Genomic DNA, 27,990 nt, shown 5'->3' on the forward strand with positions numbered 1-27,990 from the left:
GCTTGAAAGCGCGGGGTCTCAGGTCTCAGGACAACAAGCCAAGAAAGTGGCTGGGCGGGGGCAGCATGGGAAGGGAGACCCATGAACCCTGCAGGACATCAGCGCCCCCCCCCCCCCTCCCATCACTAGGGCTGTTGCTCTCAATCTATTCCATTCTGTAACCTCCCAATAAACAGGGACAAGTTCTGTGGAGGGCCTGTTGCTGCCTATCTTGCCTAAATAGAGGTGGGTGAAGCCCTGTGAAATCTGGTCCAAAGTCCCAAGCTGAGAACCCATGAACGAAGGCTGGCGACACGCAGCCCCGTGAAAAGTTGGAGGATGGCGACCAGCGTGAGAGAGGAGTGATTGAAATGGTCACGCCGACGTCCAGACTTCCAAGGGTATCTCAATCACCATTGCCTCATGACTGCATGGGGTTATTTTCACTGGTGCAAAGCTCACAACGCAATCGACTCCGCAAGATGCAGGGAACAGAGAATCGCTACAAGAAAGTTATTGCCCCAGATTATCAGAAATTATAACAGACTGCCAATCAAAAAGCCGCGTGGGACAACTGTGCATTACCCTGGCCTCGCAGATGGGGAGAGACAGCAGAGGCAGTATTGCTATGTAGCAATCTACCATCAAATCAAGGATGGATAATAATGACCAAATAGACACTGGATAAAAACCTAGTCACATACCAGAACTCCGTCTTGGATAGCTGCCTAACGTATTGTATCTGCCTCTGACAAGTTCCTGTCCTTTTTTACACTTTGGTGCCACTTGTTAATGCCACTACTATATTTTTAAAAGGTATTTGAAATGGGGGCAAAGAAGGAGAGAGATTGCGAGGAGACAGAACAAGGTAAAAGAGGAGGAGAAAACAGGGAAAGGAAAGAGGGGGAGGGATCAGAAAAAGAAAAGGAAATAGTGGAGGAGAGGAAGCAAGTGTGAAATAGAAGCTTCTCTGCCTCGCTGGTTAGTTTTGCTGGTGGCAGCAAGTTGTACTAATTGCTATTTTGGGATTCCAGAGGCGTTGTTGTGAGGAGTGAATTACTATGCTGTAGAGAAGGAAGGTTTGTTGTTTAGACAAGTGAAACTGAAGGCTATGTTTAGCTGATAGAAATTAAGTCCCTTCCAGGGCAGCTTGGTTTAGAGAAGAGGCTCTTAGGAGCTTTTTAATGTCCCCTCTCTTGGTGAGGACAGGCTAACTACCTCTTTCCAAGGCTTCCTCCTTTTTATCTTTTGTACATGTATGATGTTGTTTTATGCCACAAGATCGCAAGTAACTACGCATTTAAGATCATGACACACTTCATCCACCTCTTTGTGAGACTTTGGTGTTTGCTGTGCAATTCCTCTCCTGCTCCCTTCAGCCTGTTTAAAACCTTCTTCTCTGCCCTCTCTTTTTTAAAGCAAGGGCTGCTGACTGAGGTCAAATCAGCAGGACTAGATAAGGCATTGATTATGGTAAAATGTGCTACTCTCAAACCTGGCGAGGCTAAATAAGATAAAACAGTATACATGCACGTGCTTTGCTTCTTCTTTATTGAATTGTTCCGTTTTGTACGGTTTGACAAAGCCATTTCAGAGACCATCCAACAAATATTTAAAAACAGTGTTGTACTTTGATAGTACCAGGACTGTGACAATTTAAATGATACAATTTGCCAGAAGCTGGGGATAGGGGATGGATCACTTGATGGTTAGCTGTTTTGTTCATTTCCTCTGAAGCACCTGGCATTAGCCATTGTTGAAGACAGGATACTGGGCTAGATGAACCTCTGGTCTGACCCAGTATGGGAGCTCTTATGTTAATGAGGGAGATTTAAAAACATAGCATTGAGAGTCTAAATATGTCACCTGAAACACCTACAGTGATTTCTTCATCAGCAGAAATTAATCCGAAATGAGGAAATCTCCCTCAAATAAGCAAGTAAAAAAATTATGTGATGCTCAAGACATATGCACTGCTCACGCAAGAGGAAATATGATCTTTACCTCATCTTTATTCCACTCAAATTTTCTTCTACACTTCCTGTTGTCTTTGTCTTAATTAAGGCCTAATTCTGCAACCTGCAGGCATGAGAGTAACTTTACTCACATAGTCACAGGACTGCGCACATGACGAACATTACTCATGTACTGAGGGTTTGCAGGATTCAGTCTATAAACTGTGTTCAGAAATTCTCCCATGACGGGTTTAGTGCTGATGCAGCTCCACCATAGGCAGAGGCAGCATAGACTGGTCTCAGGTGTATTTAACAACATGGCCCCAACCTGTTTACGTGGTGCTAAAAGTTGTACTTGTCTATCCAATCTGTACTAGTGCTTGTTCAGAGTAGATTCAAAACAAGACTTATTTCAGGCTGCCTTTATATATCAAAATAGAAAAAAAAATATGCAGATTGCAGAAAACCCATTTCTGAAAGATCTTTTACTGGTCTCCTTTCACTTGCCTGTATTATGTACTGGTAGCTTTGCATTTAAAAGGCATTAGAATCCGTTATTATTAAAGAACTCAGTGGGATGGTTAATTCTGCCTTCCGCAACATTTTAAATAGGGAAATTGTCAGAATAAAGTCATATCCGTGGCCTAACCAGCTAGCAATGTAATACAAATCTTTCTTGAGATTTGCAAGCTATTCAAATCTAATAATGTGGCTCAGAAATCATTGAAAAAAGACAACCAGCTTTTTTATTAAATTTGGTTTTAAAGAACTTGTTCCTGGGATGAGACTGTCTGATTTCAGCCCAAAGCAAATTTCAACAGCTCATATATGATATGTTGATGCTACCTCAAAATATGACTTCTTAAATATTATTTTAATAAAAACCAGGTATAGCATGCTATTAATTTACACATCACATTACAAATACTACATCTCAATCCAGTAAAGGCATATACCCTCCCACTTAAGTCAACGGGCTTCCACAGTTGTAAGGGTCTGCACTTTGCAGGATAGGGACACTAAGAAAAACATACTCCCTATCCATAAATAAAACAACACAATGAAATATAAGAGAAGACACAGGGAAAGGCATGGGTTAGTAAGCAGAGAAAGTTTAATCATAAAGTAAAAGTAGTAATTAGGTGAGGAGTTAATAAAAAGCAGTGTTGCCCACTTTCACAATTTTATCACAAGTCTCATAATATTTGTTTTGTTTTTTTTTTTAAGGCCTCAGCTCCTGGAGTCAAATGGTGCAGTAAGCATCTTGGCTTTCATTTAAAATGAAAGTAGCTTTCTAGCCCCCATGTTACGGAGAAAAGCTCGAAAACATGACCTGAGTGAACCAAAGGCTCAGGAACCATTTTTAAATCTCATTATTTTTTAGGCCTACCTCATGATTTTTGAATGTTTGAGGTTGGCAATAGTGAAAAAAGAGCCAACAAGACAGGTACCGATGACTCCCCCTTGTTTTTGTTTATTATTGTCTGTCTGTCACATCTTTTTAGATTGTAAGTCCTTTGGAGCAAAGGTTATGTCTTTGGTGTTTATAGAGCACCTAGCTTAGGGGGGTTCTGAGCTTCATTGGGACTTTTGGATACTACCTCAGTACCAATAAAAAGCAAAAATAATTAATAATTAAAACAGTTTGGGAGGAGGAGGACAAGGGAATGATTAATATGAGATAAAAATGGAAAGACTCATAGACCACCGAGATGTTTTGCTATATTAAGACACAGTGTAAAATAACTAATATAAAACTCGACAATGTACAGTTATAACTTGGAGACCTTGTAGAACTAGCTTTCTAACAGAGAAAGGGATTCGTGACATTAGATGATATAGAATACCCAGTATTATAGTAATGGTAAGCAAAATCTAATTATCCAAACTGGGACTAGGACAATGGGGTTAACAATCTTATTCTTGTGAAAAGTGACATGAGATCTTTCAAGAGCATCAGCGGTCACAAGCCTGATTTTATATCTAATCCAAGATATGCCACCTCCAACAGTCCAGTCCCCACACTAATACTATGCTTGGCTTTTGGCTCAGAATTAGCTCAGAGAGAAGAGGGCCACTTCCCAAATCACAGACATCACACTTGCAACTGAAGTTTGCATTCTTTCATGGGTTTTCCTTGGAAGTCGCAATGTAATTTTTTTTAATTTGGCTGTTGTCAATGGAGCCAGCTGAAGATCTGGCCGATAATCTAACAACTGCATTTTGAGGATAGACATGCATTCCTTCCAGATGTGATGCACTTTTAGAAGGTGTCCTGATCATGAGACAAATTGTTTTTAAAATTATTTTTACCCATTATATTTAGGGTCTCCTTTACTGTCAACAATTTAAAGGTGGAATTCCAAAACAAGAAGTTAATTTTGTCCAAACAATTTTTTAAACACTAAAGGGAACTGAACTAATGCCTGTTATGATACAGAAATTGTTTTTGAAGTATAGACAAGATATTCCTATAACAAGCATGGTATTGCATGTTTTATATTAACAAATAGCAACACTAAGCATTGAGCCAGAGGGAGGCGAAATAACCATATTCTTCCTTTTTCCTCCCCCAGATAATCTCATCTGTGTTGATATGCTGTTCTCTTTTCCTTCTGACATCTCCCTTTCAACAAAAGGCTTGTTAGGAAATTCACTGGTGCAGTTTCAATTTCATTGTTTTGAACCACTGTTCTAGAAACATTTGGCTTGATTCATCAGCCATCGTTTACAAGATGTAATCATTCAGCTGCAGGGAAATATAGTGAAAGTGTAATACGCACACTGCTGGTTCAAGTCACTGCTAGTGTAACTGGTCTAAATCCCCATAACTATGGTTGAGGTGCAGGAATGGAGTACCAGTAGGAAAGAAGGCATGGGTTATGCTGATGGGGTGGTCCACCCTTTACAGCAGTTGCGCTAGGGTACTGGTGGTGTGAGGTGCCTAATCTGAGTGTATAATGTATTTTATCTGTGTAATGACCGCCTACTGATACGGCGTCTAGGGAGTATTGTGACTGGGAACAGCAGTAGGACACAGAGGGTGAGCCTGTGTAAGATGAACCCCGCAGATGACCCTGATGCGTTTTTATTAAATTTTGATAGAGCAGCAATGGGAGCCAGATGAGGTTAGGGATCACGGGCCCTCTGAGTGGCACCCTACTTGTCAGGGGTCTGACCGAGGAACAGGCCCGGAACTATGATAGAGTAAAGACTGCTGTCCTAGACAGGGTTGACCTGTTGGATGAAAAATATAGACAAAAATTTCGGGCTAGATGGACTGGAGGCATGCAACATAGGCATTTGCACAAAAATTGACAGACTGGGCAACCCATTGGCTACAACCAGCTATCTGAAGAACTGGGGAGGTAATAGGCATAATAATACTGGAGCAATTCCTCCAGAGCCTCCCTGAAAGCACACACATGTGGGTCCAAAGGCACTAGCCAGTGACTGGAGAAAGCAGTAAAACTGGCAGAGGAGTTTGTGGATGCAGACTTTTCTAAGAAAGAATTCCAGACCTTTCAGGGACTGGGCATGAGGAAGGAGGAGGGTGATTTGGCCACACACAGGATACCTGAAAAGAAAAAGGAGGGAACGAGGGGGACTCCTTCAGAGAACCGGAGAGTGGTTTGCTTCTAGTGCCCAGTTATGGAGTGTGGGTATACTAGGTTTTATGGTTTCAGAGTAGCAGCCGTGTTAGTCTGTATTCGCAAAAAGAAAAGGAGTACTTGTGGCACGTTAGAGACTAACAAATTTATTTGAGCATAAGCTTTCGTGAGCTACAGCTCACTTCCGCCAAATGCTGTAGCTCACAAAAGCTTATGCTCAAATAAATTTGTTAGTCTCTAAGGTGCAAGTACTCCTTTTCTTTTAAGGTTTTATGGGTGGACTAGAACTATAGGATTTGGGCAGAAAAAGAAAAAGCCTACCATCCGGGTAAAAGTCGGGAGGAGGCACCAGAGGGGACGGATGGACATGGCTTCAGGCTGCACACTGGTCCAGCGGGGTTTGGTGAAGCCCCATTGGGTGCTGCCAAGCGACAAGCTGAAATTAGAATGCACTCACAGCAAGAAGAGGCTTTGCCCAGTGGCAGGAATACCCCTAGATTCAAAGAGCGGTTTAAGGGGTGGTAGATGGGCTGCCTCATCCAGTCATTTTTAAGACAGTTTACCCCCTTCCCTTATTAGGGGAAAATGAGGGTCAAGAGTCCCCCACAGCAGGAAGCAAGACCAGCAGGGAACGGGGCAAAGGAACTAATCTAGGAAAACCAGAGAAACCATGACCTTAAGATACAAACCAGAAAGAAAATGGGACCTACCTAGGGAAAGACGGTGTGGAAACACAGCCTAGTACAAGAGGCAGGGGAAAACAGTGCTCCTAGCTTGCAAGCAGAAAGCAGATAGTTCTAGGGAACCTCATCACCAGCACAGCGGGAGGATGGATCCCGGGACCAGTGTGTGGGGTGGGGGAACCAGAGCCCCAGTGGAGCAGAAAAGGGAGGCAAAGCGTTAGGCCCCACCCCATACTTAAGGAGAAGGCAAAGGAAATGGGGAAACAGGCTACCCATGGTTGGGGACCTGTAGGCGGAAACAGAGTTATCTAGGCAAACCTCACCACAAAGTGTGACTTCTGCAGGTGGAGCATGGATGCCACTCTGGGAGGCAAATATGAGCATAAGGAGCCCAGCACCTCCTTTAAAGAAGGGAGGGCGCAGAGGAAGAGAGACTGGACAGTAGGCCAGGGGAGAGGTGTGTGACAGAGTGCAGGGAGTGAGTCAGTGAACCTGCACTCTGATCACTTGGAGGCTAATTAGTGCCCCAGGTGAAGCTGATTGGGGGTAATGATGTAATCAGGCTGGGTGAGGTAGGAACTCCGTTGGGCCTACTGACTGATAAAAGAGGCACAGGAAGGAAGTGCAGTGGGGAGAAAGAGGAACAGGATTAGCCACACAGAGAGTTCAGAGTAGGGAGATCTCTGTTCCCCTCAGAACCCAGCAAACACTGTAAATAGGTGGGAGTCCAGGGGACTGGGGTGATATTGGTGAAGGCACTTGAAATAAAGCTTCACTGAGAGCACATTCGGAGGACTCTGTGCTATTTGTTCAGGGAACAGGATGAAGGTGGAGGTGGAGATGGGCCCCTGTAGCATTTGTCAGTGCTTTCTGCATAACATCTGTAAGAGGCAGCCTTTCTTACCCCGCCACACAGCTTAAACTCTTATCCTGAGTCTCATCATCTCATGCCTTGTTTACTGCAACATCCTTCTCTCTGGTCTTGACAAATGCAGTCATCACCGTCATGATGTTCCTATTACATCTCTGGCGTTTAGAGCAGTGGTGAAGCTCCTCCACTCCTGTCTGTTTCTAGCAAGTCTTTCAGTGGTTCCCCAGTTGTGCCCCAGCTCGGCTTCCACAGCTCTTCACCATGTCCGGCAGCCTCATTTTCACTAGCCTTCAGGTGTCCATCTACTCTAGTGGTGGAATCAGTTTCCACCCGAAGGACATGACCGATCCATCTCTAACGCCTCCTGGCAATGATGGTGCTCAGATCCTCTTGGCTGTAATGTGTCAATAGATCTTGGTTTGAGATTGTTCTGGGCCAAAATATACGGAAGATTTTTCTGAGGCATGTTGTATGGAATGAAGACAGTTTGGACGTCAGACTTTCTCATTCCCCAGCATTCTGCACTATAAGGTCGTGTTGAAATTATGCAGCTCTGATAAATCTTGTTTGGTTTTGGTGCTGTATTTTGATGCAAAAATGCAGTCTTTCCCAGTTCATATTCATTCAGAATGCAGCTGTAAAGTCACTTTTCCTGGCCTGTTGCTTTGGCCAGCTCATCCTCCTCTTTGCAACTCTCCTTCTCTGTAGCTTCAAACATAAGCTCCTTGTCTTCACTTTCAAGGTTGTAACTCCTATCTCTCATTCACTATCAAGATATCGACGCTCACCTCCGCACGGGCTATGTTGCCATCACCCACTTGTTAAATTTTCAAACAAGCACCTTTGTGCTTTCTCCCATGCCGCCCCCTCATGCTTCGGAGGAATTATCTGTAAATATCCACAAAGCCAACTCTCCTTAAAAATTCTCCTTTTCTATTATGCCTACAAATACTTGACAAAATGGTTAGGCTGCTGAAGTACTGAGACCACAGCTGATATTGTCTCATTATTTCCTTGTACTCTCATGTGTTTGTATCTATCTGTTGTCTCTTGTTTTATACATAGCTTGTAAGCTTTTTGGGAAAGGACAATCTTTTTGTTATGTTTGTACAGCACCTAGCACCATGGGCATCCTGGTCCCTGATTTGGGTTCCTAGTCACTCTGGTCATACAGATAATAATATGCTTCCAGGAGCTGAGACTTGATGAAATCATCAAAGATTGTGAGACTCAAAAATTTGTGAGAGCTAGGAACATGGCATAGCTGACCAGCCACTAACAGGGAATGAGACATAGGCTTTGTCTTCATTAGGGGGAAAAAAAGGTGTGCTCTTAACTAGAGTTAGCTAAAACAAGGTAATATCCTAGTCAAGACAAAGCAGCTTTTTAATTTTCACACAAATTAGTAGGTCAAGATAAAGACTAGTTTATCTAAGCATGTTCCATCTGAAAGTTAAGGTTGATCTTGTGACACAGACAAAATAAAGCAAGGAAATGCCCAGGTAAATAACCCCCCCCCACACACACACACACATTTTCTCATACCTTAGTACATGTGTGCTTTCTTCGCTCAACATTCTCCTTACTGGAGGTATAGAAAGCGTATGGTGCATTACCAATTTAACTGTATTTACTTGCCAATATCATATTGTGCCATTCACTCCTGTAAGGTTCTATTCTAGTTTCTGTCTGTTAACTCAATATTTATTTTTGACTCCACTAAATAAAGGCTGTCCAGATTTAAGTCCTTTCATCCATTACTTTAATATTTCTTCAACCTATTTATATTTAGCTTTTTCCATGATTAGTATAATCATTTCTTTATCAAGTAACGTTACAAAAAAAGAAATCCCTACCACACCTTAAAAAAAGTCTTCCTTCTGCTGCTTGGTTCACAGTAGTAATCAGGCGGTTGTATAATGAGTTTGTTGTATTTTTGCAATCTAAGAACAATATTGATTGGAAATAACAATTGCCCTTTGGGACACATTTTCAGAAATGCCTTCTGAATGGGCACACCTGTAATTGTGCATTTAGTTGTATGCTTTCTTTCTGATCTCAAGTTCTTCCATGCACAAAAATGTGAGTATCCAAAAAGCAAACATGTTACAACCCAGGCATGCATACTTGGAGGCTAGTAGAGGGATCTTAGAAAAATGTGACCTATTAGGCTGCTGATGCCTTCTTCTACAAGGATAAGACATAGACACCACTAGCAGAGAACATACCAGATATTAACTGACACTGCAGCTGATTAAGGGAAACATGCAAATATAAGATTCAGTGCTGTGTTCCATCCCATTGGTGGCTCAGAGGTGGGGAATGTGATTCATGTATATATTTATTGTACAAATTATATAGGCATGGGCTAACGTGATTTTTGGACCCTTTTGGATAAAAGGAACTAAATAAATGCAAGATCATTAATATTACAGTTGAATGAACAGAGCTGCTAGTATAATACATTTTAGATACATCAACGCAGCCCCCCAGAATAACAGAAAAAGAAGAAAATTCCCTTAAATTCAATACCAGATAAAGGAATAAACTTCCAGGGCACTGAAAGGTAAAATACAATAACAAGTGACCTCTTAAATGTTCAACTCTTGCTCATAAAACACCAGAAACCTCTTAGACTAATACCTGTTAAGTGCTTTGCTGCTGGTCTCTGCTTCAGTGGAGTTCTCTGAAGTGCTGACATTTCACTCAAATCACAATAGAACCACGATGCCATAACTAGTATGTGGGGCTGCAAAGGAGGCAGTAGTGAAACGGTTAAAGGAACAGACCTTGTAAAAGAATAGAGGTTTGGTTTCAGATGGTTATCCATGTAAAAGGTTTCTGCTGTACTGGAAAGTATCCTTCTTCTCCCTTCTCTTGTTAAAGTTACACTCATGCACAACTGAAATTATAGTTCAGTTTAATCAAATTTAAAAATCATTGTGTAACATACGTTAAGGAAGGTACTCAAATAATGTGATGATGGGCATAGTGTAGACAGAACAGTCCTGATAGCTAATGCCATCTGCAGTATTCTGTATTCACCAGCACAAAGTAACACTATGTGCCAGTTTAGGACCAGAAGTGAAGAATGCCATTTCCAAACAACACAAACAGCTTATGGTGGGATTTTTGGTATTTTGAAAACAAAATTTACCATCTACCAACTGTCATACACCAAAGATGAAGGTTGCCTTTAAAATATGAATGAGCAAAGATCCAGGCATTGAACCACTGTAGCTGCAACACTCAAGAGCCATGGGTCACTGGAATAGAGTGAGAGGTTTGCAGAAGGGATGGCAGTAGGAAATACAAATGGCAGGGAAGCCATCCCTCCACCACTCCTTCCACTTTAGGAACATGATTCCATTAAGTTAGAATATACTTTGGTTAATTTCAGTGATAAAATACGTTGTCACACCATCAAGTCAGTCTGAAAAGGAGGGTTTCTGCAGGATTAGTGGAGCAGCTGCTGCTTATAAGGGAGGGAAATCAATGACTTGGCACTCAGCAGAGGCAAGCTGCTCTGGTCACCACTGCCCACTGCAATGTCATCAATTTCTCTCTCTCATAGGCACCAGCTGTTCTATTCATTCTGCAGAAAGCTCCTATTGCTGGCAAGTATTGCGGGTAAGAGCAGGGACTTAATTCCCAGTAGAACTAAGTTCAGTGCTATTCCAGGAGAGAACCCACAATAAGCACAGCTAAGCACTTCAAAAAGGGGTTACTCTCGAATCCGCGCTTCCCCTAAACTATTTTCTAAATCTAATTTGCAGGAAAAACAGGCCTAGTCTCGCAGGCCTTATCCTTCACTATGGCAAAACTCCCCCCACCAACCCACCCATACACTTCTATTATATAAGACCAGATTTATTAAATACGTGTCACAGGAGAGAAAGAAGAATCTGGGTTTCAGATGGACAGTTTCCTTTTCCACAGTTAGAGGAAATGACATATGATGTCAGGATACATAAACTGACAATACAGAAAGCAATCTGCACCCGTGATGTCACCAGAGTCCATCAAGGAAAGATTTACACTGTGATTCACCAGTCTAAGCTATTGCATTTCTGTGCACACACATCTGTGCATGAAGAAGAGAAGTAAGCAGAAAACAGAGTTCAGTCAGTTGGAAAAGGAGGCAGCTATTTTAGTGGATGTCCATTTTGTAACTTGTATGAAAAAACTGGGTCAGAGCAGCTTTTCGTGTGACCCATGACAGGGAGGTGAATATGTTTAGTTAAAGCCTGACCTCTTACAGAGAAAGCATTTCTAGTGCCCTCTCATCGGATGCACCATAATAAGCTATGTGAACAAGAGCATAATATAGAATTAGCCACACAACTCCAGAAAGACCCTTATCATTTGCTGAAATCTGGGGAAACAGACTTTGGCTCTTAAAGGGTTGGTTTCCATATCTCAGGATAGATTTGCCAGTGTTCCAGAGAACATCACTGAGGAATATTAAACATAACTTTTTATTCAAGAACCATTCAGAGTTTCTGCTGTGTCTGGGAGCCACACTGACCTCTGCTACGTGAAGAAGTGATCAGGGGAATGGACTTTGTGTTGCTACCACTAGGATAGAGTTGGCAATCATGCAATAAGTAAATTTATGAGATAGAAGTACATGCTTAAGCACAGTGTAATAGGTACTATTCAAGCTATATCTAGTGTCCAAGCAGAGAGAAAAGAAAAGGAGTACTTTAGAGGCACCTTAGAGACTAACAAATTTATTTGAGCATAAGGTTACGTGAGCTGCAGCTCACTTCATTGGATGCATTCAGTGGAAAATACAGTGGGGAGATTTATATACATAGAGAACATGAAACAATGGGTGTTACCATACACACTGACGAGAGTAATCACTTAAGGTGAGCTATTACCAGCAGGAGAGCGGGGGGGGGGAGGGAGGAAACTTTTGTAGTGATAATCAAGGTGGGCCATTTCCAGCAGTTGACAAGAACGTCTGAGGAACAGTGGGGGGAGGGGGAGGAGGGGAATAAACATGGGGAAATAGTTTTACTTTGTGTAATGACCCATCCACTCCCAGTCTCTATTCAAGCCTAAGTTAATTGTATCCAGTTTGCAAATTAATTCCAATTCAGCAGTCTCTCGTTGGAGTCTGTTTTTGAAGTTTTTTGTTGAAGAATTGCAACTTTTAGGTCTGTAATCGAGTGACCAAAGAGACTAAAATGTTCTCCAACTGGTTTTTTAATGTTATAATTCTTGATGTCTGATTTGTGTCCATTTATTCTTTTCCATAGAGACTGTCCAGTTTGACCAATGTACATGGCAGAGGGGCATTGCTGGCACATGATGGCATATATCACATTGGTAGATGTGCAGGTGAACGAGCTTCTGATAGTATGGCTGATGTGATTAGACCCTATGATGGTGTCCCCTGATATGTGGACAAGTTTGCAACGGGCTTTGTTGCAAGGGATAGTTTCCTGGGTTAGTGGTTCTGTTGTGTGGTTGCTGGTGAATATTTGTTTCAGGTCGGGGAGCTGTCTGTAAGCAAGGACTGGCCTGTCTCCCAGGATCTGTGAGAGTGATGGGTCGTCCTTCAGGATAGGTTGTAGATCCTTGATGATGCGTTGGAGAGGTTTTAGTTGGGGGCTGAAGGTGATGACTAGTTCTGTTATTTTCTTTGTTGGGCCTGTCCTGTAGTAGGTGACTTCTGACTACTCTTCTGGCTCTGTCAATCTGTTTCTTCACTTCAGCAGGTGGGTATTGTAGTTGTAAGAATGCTTGATAGAGATCTTGTAGGTGTTTGTCTCTGTCTGAGGGGTTGGAGCAAACGTGGTTGTATCGTAGAGCTTAACTGTAGACAATGGATCGTGTGGTATGATCTGGATGAAAGCTGGAGGCATGTAGGTAGGAATAGCAGTCAGTAGGTTTCTGGTATAGGGTGATGTTTATGTGACCATCGCTTATTAGCACCGTAGTGTCCAGGAAGTGGATCTCTTGTGTGGACTGGTCCAGGCTGAGGTTGATGGTGGGATGGAAATTGTTGAAATCATGGTGGAATTCCTCAAGGGCTTCTTTTCCATGGGTCCAGATGATGAAGATGTCATCAATGTAGTGCAAGTAAAGTAGGGGCATTGGGGACGAGACCTGAGGAAGCGTTGTTCTAAGTCAGCCATAAAAATGTTGGCATACTGTGGGGCCATGCGGGTACCCATCACAGTGCTGCTTATTTGAAGGTATACATTGTCCCCAAATGTGAAATAGTTATGGGTGAGGACAAAATCACAAAGTTCAGCCACCAGATTTGCCGTGACATTATCGGGGATACTGTTCCTGACGGCTTGTAATCCATCTTTGTGTGGAGTGTTGGTGTAGAGGGCTTCTACATCCATAGTGGCCAGGATGGCGTTTTCAGGAAGATCACCGATGGATTGTAGTTTCCTCAGGAAGTCAGTGGTGTCTCAAAGATAGTTGGGAGTGCTGGTAGCGTAGGGCCTGAGAGAATTACACAAACTAACCAAGCAGCATAGAAGTGAGCAGTACTTTTGACTGCAAAGATTCTTTCACACGCTATCATCTAAGGGATCACTAATGCCTTGATCCTACTCCTGTTCAAGTTTGCAAAGTCAAGCACTCAAAGGTTGGAAATGTCAAAATTAAGACCGTCTTTGCAACCTTAATTTACCCCCTTTGTGTGTATGAATTATAATGCAGTCTTTAATTAGTGATCACGTACTAATTTTTCCACAGAACCTCTGCCTCATTCAGTGCACAAGATGGACTGTGCTCATTTAATGAGCACCTATTCAATATTTTTTTTCTCCTCCTTGTTCAATGTGCAGAAATAGTCTTATTTTCAAAAAGAAAAGGAGTACTTGTGGCACCTTAGAGACTAACAAATTTATTAGAGCATAAGCTTTCGTGAGCTACAGCTCGCTTCATAGCTCACGAAACTTATGCTCTAATAAATTTGTTAGTCTCTAAGGTGCCACAAGTACTCCTTTTCTTTTTGCGAATACAGACTAACACGGCTGCTACTCTGAAACCAGGCCTTATTTGCTACATGCTCTTCAAACCCTACTCTGAAGACAGAATTAATTAAATTTCCTCATGGGCTTTTCTGTGGTGCTCATCACTGTAATATCTGAGTGTTTCATAAACAATTTATTTTCACAAGCCCCCTGTGAAATGAAGGTGTATCACTAGTCCCAGTGCACAGATGGGGAACGGAGGTACAGAGACATTAAGGTCAAACGTATTCAGTAGTCTGGAGTGCCCAACCTGAGTCAACTAGGACATAATTTTGCAGAGTACTTAGCTTTATATAGCACTTTGTGTGTTCAGTGCCCAGCTTCCTTTGACTTCAGTTTTAGCCGAGAGTGCTCAGCACGTCTTCAAATCAGGCCATTCATCTATTTGCCGAGTGAAACAAAAACCTTTCATAGCTCAACTAAACCACTGAGACCAGCGGTCCTTTCAGAAACTCTAGGTATCACCTAGGATTGAGAAACAGGATGCTCCCGGTAATTAACTACGCTCCAAGCAGACACCTAAAAGAAATATTGGCTTTTACTGGAGTTACGCCATCATTTCTTCCATGAAGCTTCTTATGAATAATTCCTGCTGGAAAAAATCCTACATGCTTTCTTTTCATTTATATTGTAATACAATTTATTATACAAGAGTGACCTCCATTCAGGGTTCAGAAGATCAGAGTACTCAAAGTAATCGTCACAGCACTAGATATCTCCAGCTAGGGTTTACACGCAGCATGAAAAGAATGGGAAGTTAATGTATCAAATCAGAAAGTCTCTGTGTGGTAGTGTTAACCTCAGAGTTGAGTTATTTATTAGTAGTAATAATATGGTAGTGCCTAAAGCCAGGGCCCCACTGTGCAAGGATATATTAGAGACAATACCTACCTTGAATATCTTACAGATTAAGTGTCAGATTACAGATGGCTACAACAGGTTCCCATTGCTGCAGTCATGGCAGCATCAAAACTCTCTTCACGGGTTAGTGTGGATTGTTTTAGGAGTAAAATTTCCTACACTGTAAGTATTTAATATAAGATCAAATGGTGCTTGGTTCTTGGGTGAATGTTCATGGTGGAGAGTCAAAAAGAGCCTCTCCTCCTAACCCCACACAGGGCCAACCATAATTGCAGACTGCTGCCTGCTAGCACCCTCAGCAAAGTGACTAAGAAGAGGGGGCACGAATTTGGCCCTCTGTAGGAGCCAGTCATGGAGGAGGCTTCATATTGATCCTTCATAAGGAGTGGTTAAGTGGACATTCCCTCCATTCCGCCCAAACTCCATCCCTACCGTGAGCTGGGACGTTCCAGTAGGCATCTTGCCCAATTGGTGGGATACAGTATGTTTGCACTTGGATTTCCAGTCACATTTGATCATGTGTTAGCTAACATAACTGTACATTCTAGTGTAACGTTTGTTACAGGACACAAACAGCCCTTTATTCCTAGTAATTTAACCCAACACAACTAGCAACAAACTTTTGGCTCCTGCTCACGCTAGATGCTGCACTTGTGTTAGTTAACCACGTTTTTGGTTTACATGTGTTAAAACAGGTCTAAAATTCAAGTGTTATTCACACCCACAGAAAATTTGGGTGCATGAATGGCACAAATTCCACTTCTCAGTCAAAGCAAATTGTTGAACATGCACAACTGTGCACGCAAATTGTGAGACACAAACACAAATTTACTGAGTAGGTTAGGTAGCTGGCCCAAAATCTTTAGTGTAAAAATTCCTCTCTTTTCTGAAGTGGACTCGGTTCTTAGTAACTCAAGCAGTCTCAGGCATTTACTAGTGCTCAGCCTGGATTTTTCTTTACATACACCGCTGTCCCTTGCAAGCAATAGACACTGTGCTGCCTATGGCCTACAAAGGTCTGTGTGAGAAGAGAAAGCTGCAAGAGCGTGCTATTGTGCCATGAGGTTCTTTGATTGGATTGACACAGTAAGGCAAAGATGTGAAAATAAAAATAATAGTTGGCTCTGGTACTACTTTACCTAATCAAAGCACTTCACCAGCAGTATCCAATTAATCCTCCAACTATCCCTGTGAGGCTAAAATTATCCCCATTTATAGGCAGATAAACTGAGGCACCCATGGAGAGGACAGCTTTGTTGTCTAAGCTTCAGGTTTAAAACAGGCTGGAATCCCATAAGAGCTGATCAAGCTCTTTATACTTACAAAGCAGAGAAAATCTAAGCACACGAGCCATGTGGGGGATCTGTGGGATGAAATCATGAAAAATGAGCCTCTAGCTGCTCGTTACACAGGAGACTTTTCCACAAGGTAGGAATTAGCTCCAGTCTCCTTGTCCAGAATTCCCACCCAAACTCTTATGTTGTGTGTTGATCACACCTCTCCTGGCTGCTACATTTCATCCCAGAGATCAAAGCTTATCGGTGCGGCTGGCTGTACAATTTGTGAAGTGGCTTGGGACTAAATGGTACACAATTTAGAGGCATTATGGTCCAGTGGGTAGGGTGCTAATCTAGAATTTAGGTGACCTGCATTCAGTTCCCAGCTCCACCCCAGGCTTTCTGCGAAATCAATGAGAGTTGGGCATCTAACCTGCTTGGGAATTTTTGAAAATCCCACTAGACATCTATCTGCATCTTTAGGTGCCTAAACACCTATGAGAGTCTGGTCCTTAGTCTCTCTATGACCCAGTTCCCATCTGTAAAACAGGGCTAATAGCACTTCCCTGCCTCACAGGGGCGTTGGGAAGCTTGTGAGGTACTCAGATACTATAGTAATGCAGGCCAACTATGTTCCATCGATAGCTACAGGTAATAAAAATCCCTATTGTGAAGAAGGGAAAACACAATGCCTGATTCCAGAAGAACCAGTTCAGCTCCCCCCCACCCACTTTCCCAAGCCAATACAGAACATTTCCCTCCACAGAAATCTGTATGACAGTAATACAAAAACCTGAAACCGTGTTTGAATACAGATCAGTGGTCTCAATCACATCATTACATCAGCAAGGAAACACACAGCCTTCACAATTGTATGCCTTAGATATGCTGTAGAGCTGGTCTCCCGCAGGGAGTGAAAAGAAAAAATTACCTCCTTATCCTTTTCTCCCATTGTGCCAGCTGGCTTATGCCCCAGGGGCATGCCATCCAGACACCGAACGCAGCATAGCACTATGCTATGGAAACCAAACAGGGCCAAAAATCAGGTCCCCATCTGTCCTTGAAAAAGGGTCAAGACCAAAACCGGAACATGAAAAATGTAACATGATTTTCCAAGAGACAGCCAATTGAAAATGCCATTTTGATGGAGTATTTTTTTTAATCCTTGTCATTAAATTGCAACACCAGTCTTAGTAAGGGCACATTATACATGATGCAAAACAATCAGGGACATCTGATTGGTATCTGGCTCTCTCACCTGTAAAACTAGCAGAGCAGAGCTCAGCTGCACGGTGAAGGTCCCACTGGGCTTCCGGGACAAATCCTCAGTGTAGTTGTGCATTGTTTTAATTGACACACAGCTGTGCCATAGAACAGGCTAATGAAATGCTGAAAACACCATTTCCAAACTTCCCTGCTTTTCAAGAGAAGAAAAAACACAGAAACTGGCCTCTGCACTGTGACTCTTTAAACAAAGATGCGATGAGGTTGCGTGTGTTTGGCTGCAAAGAAAGAACCAGGCACAACAGAGCGAATCCTTGTTAGGCAAATACATGCCTTGGGCAAAGTGGGGAGGGCAGCCAACTGCAGGAACTCTGGCTGGACCTACCCACCATGTAATGGGAAATGGAGAACGACATGTATAAAATGGCATATTAATTTTGAGCAGTGTTGCAAAAGCAGTTAAATGAGAGGGGAAGGGAACAAAGAAAATTGCTTTTATTAAATGTCTCTTTTGTTTCACACTAGCCCTTTTCATTAAGGAGCCTTTGCAGGGTTTTATTCAGTATTATACCTTGTGCCCCTATTGACCAGAAGGAGCCTTAAGTTTTCAGGAGCTGCAGCAGCTGCCAATCAGTACTTATGTTCTAGCTTTCCCAGGAGAGAGACTTACTGGTATTTAAAACACACAACACTCCCCCACCCTCCTTTTTTATTTGCTATGTATAACAAGGAACGGGAGTTGAATCAGGCTCTAAATTGATATTAAGCTCCAAATCCTGAATAGCCTAACTCTGCAGATGTACTTAGGAGAAATTCTCCCATAGGATACAGAACCACCCACCCCATAAGTGGAGGAGGAGGAGGAGAGGAAGACTGATGTGGCTACAGATCCTCTGACCTCAGCCCTTCCCCACCTCCTTGCACGTGTCCAGCTGCGTGGGGTGCTAATGCAGACCAGGGCCAGGGCTGCTCAGCTGAGGCATGCTCCCCGAAGCCTTGTGCAGCAGAATCACACCAGAGCGGCAAGCGCAGGATTTGTCCTGAGGGCTCAGTCCTTCCTTTAGTTAGTTGGGCGTAAGTCAGGAGTAACTGTTGGCGTCAGCGAAGTTATTCCTGCTTTACACATCCTACACGAAAGCAGAACTTGACCTGAAATTTCAACATCATAGGCCTTTGTTGAAAGCATCTTCAGCAAGAGATGCAACAAATCTCAGAGAGAGCACAAAGCATTCTTTTTTACGCTGGAGTGCCTGGCAGCAGAATTTGGCTCCTGGTATAAGCCTGCATGTATTTTGTAGTGAAATCTGTTGATCCAGTACATGTAATTTGCTAATGGTGCGGAAGCAAATAGCTAGCCGGAGGGCTGGACTACACTACAAAGTCAGGTGGTTTAACTACATTGCCCAGGGCTCTGAAAAATTTCAGCATAGACACCACTAGGTCAACGGAAGAATTCCAATGACCAAGCGACTGCCTCTCAGAGAGGTGGGTTTACTAGAGCAATGGAAGAACTCCTGCCATCGCTGTAGTGTGTCTACACAGCTGCAGCTGTGCCGCTGTAGCGTTTCTAGTATAGACGTGTCCTCCTTCTAGTCTTACCCTGGTTTTAACTCTGTATGACTCCATTGCAGCTCTCCCTGATTTACAGCCATGTGAGGGTAGGATCAAACCCCTTGCATCTGAACACTGTTTTCTGTAATCAAAGTAAGATGAATTACAGAGAAAGGCGTTTGGTAGAACAAAACAGTTTATTTTGACAGAGGCATTGTCAGTTACAGTCTGATCCCAACCCGAAATGTAAAGCTAATGCTCCAATCGTTGATCCATTACACAATATTCACCCTGCTTTCATCTTTGTGGGCCACGTACTGCATGCTCCATTCACAGGCAGTATGCGGGCTGGGATGGCAACATGTAGGACAAGAGAGCGCCCAGCTAACTGAACAGAACCCAAATGGAGCAGTTCCCATTACTGTTTACATGTGAATCGCCAATGGGATATATTTGAAAATGAGTGTTCATGAGTATACTCCACAGACACCAGGTAATAATACTTTTCATCTTCCAAGCACTTTACAAGCTTTAGTCCTCACAACACCCCTGTGAGGTAGGAAGTATTAACAACTCTATTTTACATTTGGGGAAACTGAGGTACAGAGAGGTGAAAAGGGCACTGTCAGCTCAAATCTGGCCTAACAATTAGAGTGTGAAAACAAGTGTTTACATAGCTTGAGACCAAGAGAATGATTTTCCTTACATGCTAGTAGAAATGGTTGTTTTTCAATTCAAACACTGCAGAGCTGAAAAACTAGAAGGCAAATTGATTTAGTGATTTTAATTGTCCCAGATGAGAAATGTAAAAAAAAAAAATTACAGAGAAAATAATCTGATTTTAAAAATTGTTTCACGTAAAATCATCTAAGTAGTTAGTAACGTACTGGAGGTAAAGACGTTTGCAGCACAGGATGTTGCAGTTGACATTGTCTCTAAGTGACACTCTGCAAATCTGAGATGGAGTCAGGATTGGGACTTTGAGCACACCTCTCCTTAAAGAGACGAACTGCATTGACTTCCAATTGGAGCCAACTGCTCCTTCATTGGCAGAGTGGATTTCAGAACTGAAAAGCAGCAGAAGCCTCGGCAATTCTCAGAGCCAAACAAACTCACCCATAGCCTCATTGTGGTTTTATTGAGGAGAGTTTACCATACTCTGCTCTGTATGGAGATGAGTCTACGTTTATGCATAAGGAGCTTTAGGACTTGATTTGGAGAAGTACAGAGTACCCACAGCTCCCACTGATTTACATCTTGGCTTTTTTCCCTCCCCTCTTTGTAGGTGCTTATCACTTCCCAGGAACAGGCTCATCAGGGATCATTCCTCTAGGATTCACATGTGGATCTTCCCATCTCTGCACATAGCAAGGGGTTGTGCTCACCCTACTGTCCCCTCTTGCCCTCTCAGGACCATCTGTAGGCCCAAGGATTCACACTTGGGGAGAGACATGTGCATCCTACTGAGCGGCACCCTGCCAGGAAATCCATCCAGAACAAAGCAGCGGAGACTGCATTCACTCACTCTTCCTTGCCCCCATGCCATATACGATGGCTGGGAGCAGTGGCCAGAAAGGGAAGCCATGGCAGCGGGGCTCCCTTGCACAGTCCTTGGCAGGGAATGGGGAAAAGGCCGGAGAGTCTGTGTGGGGCAGTGCCCATTCAGATGCTCATGTACCTCTGGCAGATCTAGGGAATCTAGAGGGGAGGAACCCCTACTTATTTCATAGCAGGGGCAAACCCTGCCTCACCCCAACGGAATCATCTGGGGAAGATTCCACAGAGGGGATCTTCTGGAGGTTTACTCACCCAGACTGATTTCTTATAGGCTTTTTGGTAAGCGGGGGTTGGGATGATCCCCCACCCCTACACTGAGAGGTTACAAAATTCTTCCCGAACAGCATGATTTTATTTTCCCAAAAGGTTTGCAGCCTTTTCGGATTCAGCTTATATGGAGTTGATTTAACTATAGCTTCACTTGTATATTTTTAAGACCCAGATATCCTGCCCCCCAGAGCAGGCAGTAGCTTTTTATATCTAGAGCTCTCCTGTAAAGGGCTGACGTCTCTACCTAAAATGAATGGAGTGGCTCAACTTTGTCTCCCACACACGCACACATATATAATATTTATTGTATCTATTATGAGATGATATGGCATGGCTCTAGCAACACAGCATCTGCACAATTGCCCTGAACCACTTTACACTGGGCATGGTTTTTCCTTGAAGTGGAACAGTTGCATTTTCCAGATAGGCCAACAGATATTTCACAGGTAAAAATAAAGAGTTGTCAAAGCAATAGTTCCAAAATCTAGATGCATTTATATTTCTGGATAATAAGAAGTGTTGCCTAAATAACTATGGTGATAGGTGCTATATAAAAAACAGATAGAGTTGTCTGGATTCATTTATAATTACATTTGAAAGGATGGGTAAAGCTGGCATAGGAAATCCCATCCAAAATTGAAATTCTAGCCTGCTTAATTCAATTCTTCATCTCCCTCATTTCTTCTATAATAGCACATATACATTTATACAAGGTATTTGAATGATGTTCTAACATCCTGGAAAACAGTGAAATAATTCAAATCAAATGTTTGCGGCTACAAAATGTTGCTTCTATGAAATGAAAACATAAAATATATGCAATTTTCCCCTGGCAGTTTATTATGGTATGAAGAAAAAACATTCTGCGCTTGAAGCTGACGTTATATTACAAATGTATTGCAAAGTATGATGTGACTATTAAAATATGATTACACAAAGTATGAACGTTTTAAGAAGTTTACAGTACAGTGGATCTTTTATAAACAGACTTAAATATACATATGACAATAGTAGCTGACAAAAACATCAAAAATTAACTATTAATGTTGATAGACTTTTCCCCTGTGGAAAAAAAACAAGTCTCACGTTAAAAACAGAAAATTATGAAAAGCCTTGAAACCAGGAACAAATCACCTGTACACTACAAATATACATGGCAGAGGTGTGCATACCAGAACTATTGTGTCATTGGATAATACCTCCATACAGAGGCTTTACAATGTTTGCTCTTCAGGTGTCACTCATTTCACACCATAATTCTTCAATTGGTTGCAATCTGTAGTCACATAGTCTGTGTTAACAGTTGTTCTATTATGAGTATATACTCAGTACTAGACAGTTAATGCATTTAACGCTCTCATCAACATATGGAGGAAGTGTATCCTGACTGAAAACTTTGCTGCAATCGGGTATCTGTGGGTGGATCCCTCCACCTGCATGAAGCCCTGATGGGATCCACTCACGAGGATCAGTTTGCAGGATGGGTGCTCTGAATAGGTTGACAGTTTAAAAAAAAAATGCAACTCCTCAATCTTCTTTCTTGACACATTTGCTTCCTGTTTAGCCAGTTTGCACGGATACCCCTAGATCATGTGTTAAGTTATGTCAAAAACATAAGTATTTTATGCTGTAATACACAGTATTACTGAAACTAACAATATTATTTGCATATTTATAACAAGGTATAATGAATTTCCTATAATAAAACAAAAATGTATGCTATAGATCTATTTACAAACAGTCCAGAAAAGAAGTATAAATACTTCTATATTTAATGTTTAGGAAAACATAATTTATAAAATATTCAAATATATACAGTCATCTGAAAAACTGCCAATATTAAACTTTGATGCAGGCAAAGAATTGGCCGTGTCCGTTCATTCGGTATTGAAAGAGGAGGCAATTTTTGTCGGTTTGTTTTTACTTTGAAAAGTCATACTTAAGTTATTTACAAGTCAGTCTGCTTCCTACGAGCTAAACATGTCCAGAGCTTTGAGCGTGCTGTCCCAAAATGTCGTCTATCATTGTCAGATTGTTCAACCAGTCTTCATCATTGTTGCTACTGTTCTTCATAAGGGAGTCTATGAAGTCAGTCTCGCTGCAGTTTCCAGGCAAGATCGAATTGCTCTGTTGTGGCACAAAGTCATACTGCGGCAGCTCGGAAGCAGTATTCATTCTGTTGAATGTTCCTGACAGCTGGCCTGCGGAGGGGTAACTTGGCGGGCAGAGTCCTTGAGCAGGATTGAGCTGGTTAAAACTGGACATGCCTTGTGGCATGGATTTCATAACATTCATAGCTGGCAATGGTCCTCTGGTTAAATTGTGTCTCAAGTTCTGATTATTCAGCGTGCTCAGGCTCTGGCCGGACTGTCCCAGGTTTAGTTTTTGTATCTGTCTGACCTGGACTCCAGGCGCAATCTGATTAGGCGGCGCTACAGCCTGGTGGGAAAACTGCTGACCTGGAATATTTGGTCTCACGTTCTGTTTGGAGACGAGAGGGTTACTGGAGAATTGCTGCATGCTGGTATCCATTTGGCTTTGATTTGGCATTCTTGAAACCCCAGTCGGTGTCCACATCTGAGCAGATGCATTGGGGTAGACAGTAGAAATTCTTGGCATATTAGGCTGTCTTAAGTGTTGCTGAGTGGCTGAGTGATTTGTTAAGGAACTGGAACTAAAGCTAGACAATGTCATTCCTGGCCGGACAGTAGGATGGCTGTGAACCGTTTGGCATCCTGAGTGCATGCCCAGAGAGGTTTGGTTTGGTCGCAGAGGGATGTTAAAATCGGAATTAGGTGGGAAAATCCCTTGCTGTTTTCCAGGATTATGCGGAATCATTACCATTGTCCCACTGTTCTGGGTAACAGAGGTTGGAGTCAGTCCAGAGCCCAAGGTGTTCTGAAGTATTCCCGGGTTGGATGGCATCATGCGGTGATTCAGTGGAGGAGCTGGCATGGACTGACCGCAGTCAGTAGGAATAGGTTGTGGTACTGCTGTATATAAAAAGAGGTTATATGTTAAATATTAAGGGTGCATTTATCCCTGAAACATGGCAGATTTTTAATAGGATGCTTTGCTTTAATTCCCCTCTTTCATTAAACAGGCCTCGCCACAGCGTTCCTTGTCACAGAGTTACTACTTGAGTGATAAGAAAAGAGGAGAATGCCATGTTATGTGACAAAATGTAGAATGGTTTTCTTTTAGTGCAAAGTATCATTAAGCGCCCTGCATTTTTAGTAGCACACACTTTCACTCCTTACCCTGAAATTGATTCATCTGTTGGGGCGCAAATGAACTCCTCTGCTCAGACGCTGCTCCCAGCATGGTTTGTTTCTGCTTCTCCTGGAAAACAAGAGAAAGAGTTGTCACGTTGCAGCCTCTCAAGGAACAAAAATAACAGCAGACATCTGAAGTATGGCCAGTTGGACACTAACAACTACCCAGCTACACACATAAGCTCTTCAGATGTGCAGCCCAGACAGTTCATTTCAGTCAGGAACTTAATTGTTCACATGCCCCTTCTTTCAAAGGTGTCCTCTAAATAGCACAGTCCAAGCAGGGGCTGCCTTAGGCAAAAATTGTGTAAGCAGGTCCACCTCTACAGGGGAGCTAGAATGACATTGGGACCACTTTGTTCACTCACCTGGGGCTAGGAGGGTTCTACCCCCAGCTCTCCTTGTTTCTGCTCAACCGGGGCCTGATTCAAAGCCCATTGGAGTCACTGGGAGTCTTTCCATTGTCCTCAATGGATCAGGCTCTGTGTGATGCAGGAATCTTTGGGTCTCCCCAGAATCCACTGGGCCAACTGTCTGAGCACATCCTTAGAAGCACCAGATTCTTGGGGGTGGAACTGAAAGGTGCTCACAGCATGTGAACGAACAGAAATGGGGCAGCCTTCAGGGGGCAGATTGACGGAGGAGAGTGCTGGTGGCTGCGAGTGTGTTGGGAAGATGGCTCTACTCTCATGTGTAGGCCAGATCTTCGTTTTAAACCAAAACCTATTGTGGACCCACAACCCATGGGGAGCTCCCTCCTTACCAAGATATTGCTGGCTCTGCCTAAAGTGAGCTGACTTGTATACTGTGCACTTTTCCTTCTGTTTCAGAGGCACCTTCTCCAGCATAGCCTGCCCTATGCTACTGGGAGCTCTGGCCACGTCCTTCCAAATGGTGCTGTGCTGTCTGCTCTGTGACAGCACATACAGTGCAGAGAGCACAGTGTGGACTGGAATGAGTGTCCCACAACACCAGCACAGACAGGCATGGGGCAGGTCAGGAGGGGGCCAATTTGGTAATGAGAAGGAGGCAAAAGCAGAGAGAGGAGGCAGACAGCCAGTAACTCCAGCTACCAAGTGCAGAACAGGCCTGGTGAGGAAATCTCAGCAAAGTTCCCTCATGGAGCTCCCACTGCACTATCCTCTTGGGGAGAGGGGTCTGATCGCCCCAAACCTGGCAGTTTCCTCAGGATCCATGGGAAGCCAGGGCCATGCACGCAGAGGTTCTGTGCCTCCTCATTGCCTCTGATCCCTGGCAGCCCCTCCCACCCTGGCTCCCTGACAGCAAGGCTCCAACAGGGCCTCTGCTGCCAGGGCTTCCCCAGCTCCTGGGAGAAGTGGCAAGCTCAGTGCAAAGGGGACTACAACCTGGGACTGGACTATCTACTAGGAGGAATCCCTATGCTGGAGGGGGTGGGAATGAAGAGCATCCCCCTAACCCTGCCTCACTCACTCCTTAAGCCAGACAGCATCTGCCCTCTCTCCTACCACAGACCCTGGACTGCAGGGGATGGAAACAGCAGTGTGGAGGTGGCCATGTTCCTCTTCCACAAAAATGTATTTTTATGTGTGTGTGTATACACACACACACACACACACACACACACACACACACACATACCCTTCCCCCACTGCAACTGGTGCTTGCCTTTCTCAGAGACAGAAGGCTGGACTCTATGGACCGATAGGCAGACCCAGGCTGTTGCTTTCCCACACTCCAGCAATACTCTGCAACAGCCATTTCTTACACAGCACTTCTCACTTTAACACTTGCCACGTATACATTACAGGAGTCACGTAGGTACAGCAAGCCGAACCTGTATTAGCTGCCGTCTCATGATTTGCTGCTTCAGCAAATGGTTCCTCATTGTATATCCGTTCACCGTAGTTGGCGCAGGCACCGAGCCTCCGCTTGGTATGGTGCCTGGCTCCTGAAGTCTGGTAACAATTCCAGGATTTTGATCCTGCCAAGAAAGATTAAAAAAAGGAAAAAAAAATCAATCTCACCAGGGAGACACAACAGAAAACATTGTCCCATCCACTGATGCCCCCCTCCAGTCCAGTTGCTGTTCCATCCTGAACTGCATCTTCTGGATTTTTACAGAGACTGCAACATTGAATGGTGCACATTGTGGCTGTTGTAATGAGTAGCAGTGGACTGCTCTGACTTCAGAGTATCAACACAGGAAGAAACTGAGGGATCAAAGGTTAATCCAAAGTTCTTTGTTCCTGGCCCACAGCTAGGGGACTGATTCACTGGGATCAATGGAGTCACATGGACGTGAAGGGATGTGAATCAAGCCCTACATTCTCCACTAATTACCCAACGTGATGCTAACGGACAAAGGAAGAAGAGTTGAAGTAAAGCAGGAGCTAGTAGATATTGGATAGAAAGGAGACGCACACTGCGGAAAACTTAGGAAAAGGAGAGCCAAGGTCATGCAGAGAGCTGGGAGTGGAGGAGAACAGCATCAGAGGGGAAAGCTCCTGGTTAGGATGATCTGGAAGCAAGGCAAGAACCTGAATATGCAGAGGAGGGAAGAGCCAGATTCCCAACTGGCATCAATCAGCGTTACTCCACTGGAATCAATGAGCCAGATACCCAGCTGGTGGGAACTGGAATCGCTCCACTGTGGTCAATAATGGAGCGGCGTCAATTTACACCACCTGAGAAACTGACCCAAGATGAACAGAGGGAAAAATTCTAAAGCCCATCATAACAGCACCCCAAAGATTCTGGGAGCAGAACCTGAAAGGAAGAGGAAGTCAGAAACATTTTAACATCCAGCTTTTACATTATTTATGATGCTTTGTTATTATTGGCAGAAAGAATTATGTACATTATATCCAGCATTCTTAACCAGGCCATGCTTCCTTTGTTTTCAGAATGGTAGCCCACATCCTTTGTCTGAGAATCAATGTTATCAGAAGATAAGCAAGAAGAAAATGGTTGTTGCCTTTTGACATCTGACAATGAAAATCATGCTAAAATGGAGCAAACGGGATACCAGCAATGGTTTGGAGTGACCAGAAGGAGACGTTGGAGGGTGTTTGTCAAAAGCCAGGCTGTCAGAGCAGGAACGCCTTTCGCGATGGTTTCACTATAAGAGATTGCCCCGGTCATTCGGAGATGTATACTTTTTTAAAAATAGGAGCGATTACCAAGAAGGTCACTGAAATTACTCACTTTTATGGTGCCTCCTTTTGTTGCAGCACTTAGGTCTATTATGCAAAACCACAATTGATGAAATGTAAATGCCTGTGAGATAATTCACCAAAAGACACAAACCTGCAACTCATCACTGAACTCATTATCATTCCTATTCATGGGCAATCTCACAAGACCAGACATTATTACCACTGCTCTGCTTACACTCCTACTGGACACTATTCCTTTTCTCTCCTCCCTCCCACAGAAGGAGAAGGAGGGGAAGAGAAGTAAATATGATTTACTTCTGATGTAAATACAAAAGTTCATATAAAGCTAGTGTTTTGCTTTCATGTCAGATATTATTCTGCAGCCATAGTTAAGCTGTGAATAATACGGATTGCCTCTAGGGTAATATTTGAAAGAGCAGGGATTCAGTTTGTGTACTCTGCACATGAAAGACACGGAAATGTTCATATCACTAAAATCCCTGCCATCTACCCAATTTCCTCCCAACTTGTTTTGTTGCGTGCAGAGGGTCTGTGCTTACTGAAGCAAACGAGTTTAGTGCAAGGACAATCATTCTGTTTCGCTCAGGGCTATTGCATTAACAAGACATAACATTGAAGTCGTCTTCTTCTTTTTTTTTTTTTTAAACTAATCATGTCCACCTCATTCTAATTTATCCGAAACCTAATTAGGAAAATAACGTTGGTTTTTCCATA

At 43.1% G+C, this 27,990-nt stretch overlaps 1 protein-coding gene and 1 long non-coding RNA gene across 6 annotated transcripts in view; one reads left to right on the plus strand and one right to left on the minus strand.

The window, feature by feature from the left end:
• Positions 1-13: 13 nt before the first annotated feature.
• LOC122455837 lies at positions 14-27,919 on the plus strand. 2 transcript variants are annotated; one of them, XR_006274329.1, is made up of 3 exons: positions 14-5,605; positions 5,813-6,947; positions 27,004-27,919. It is a non-coding gene; the product is annotated as an uncharacterized LOC122455837 (long non-coding RNA). The 2 variants fall into 2 exon arrangements; XR_006274330.1 differs by lacking the exon at positions 5,813-6,947 and having other exon boundaries at positions 14-795.
• MAMLD1 (mastermind like domain containing 1) overlaps positions 21,663-27,990 on the minus strand; it is a 93,574-nt gene continuing 87,246 nt past the window's right edge. For 2 of the 4 annotated variants that reach the window (XM_038416893.2, XM_038416892.2), the window contains 3 exons: positions 25,935-26,081; positions 24,104-24,185; positions 21,663-23,836 (listed from right to left, as the gene is read on the minus strand). In XM_038416893.2, the coding sequence (XP_038272821.1) occupies positions 22,818-23,836; positions 24,104-24,185; positions 25,935-26,081 (1,248 nt within the window). In that variant the 3' untranslated portion in view covers positions 21,663-22,817. The remainder of the gene's footprint in view (positions 23,837-24,103; positions 24,186-25,934; positions 26,082-27,990) is intronic. The other 2 variants (XM_043492563.1, XM_043492562.1) reach the window with 1 other exon arrangement.

Source organism: Dermochelys coriacea, chromosome 9 (genome assembly GCF_009764565.3).
Source record: "Dermochelys coriacea isolate rDerCor1 chromosome 9, rDerCor1.pri.v4, whole genome shotgun sequence".
Taxonomy (NCBI): Eukaryota; Metazoa; Chordata; order Testudines; family Dermochelyidae; genus Dermochelys; species Dermochelys coriacea.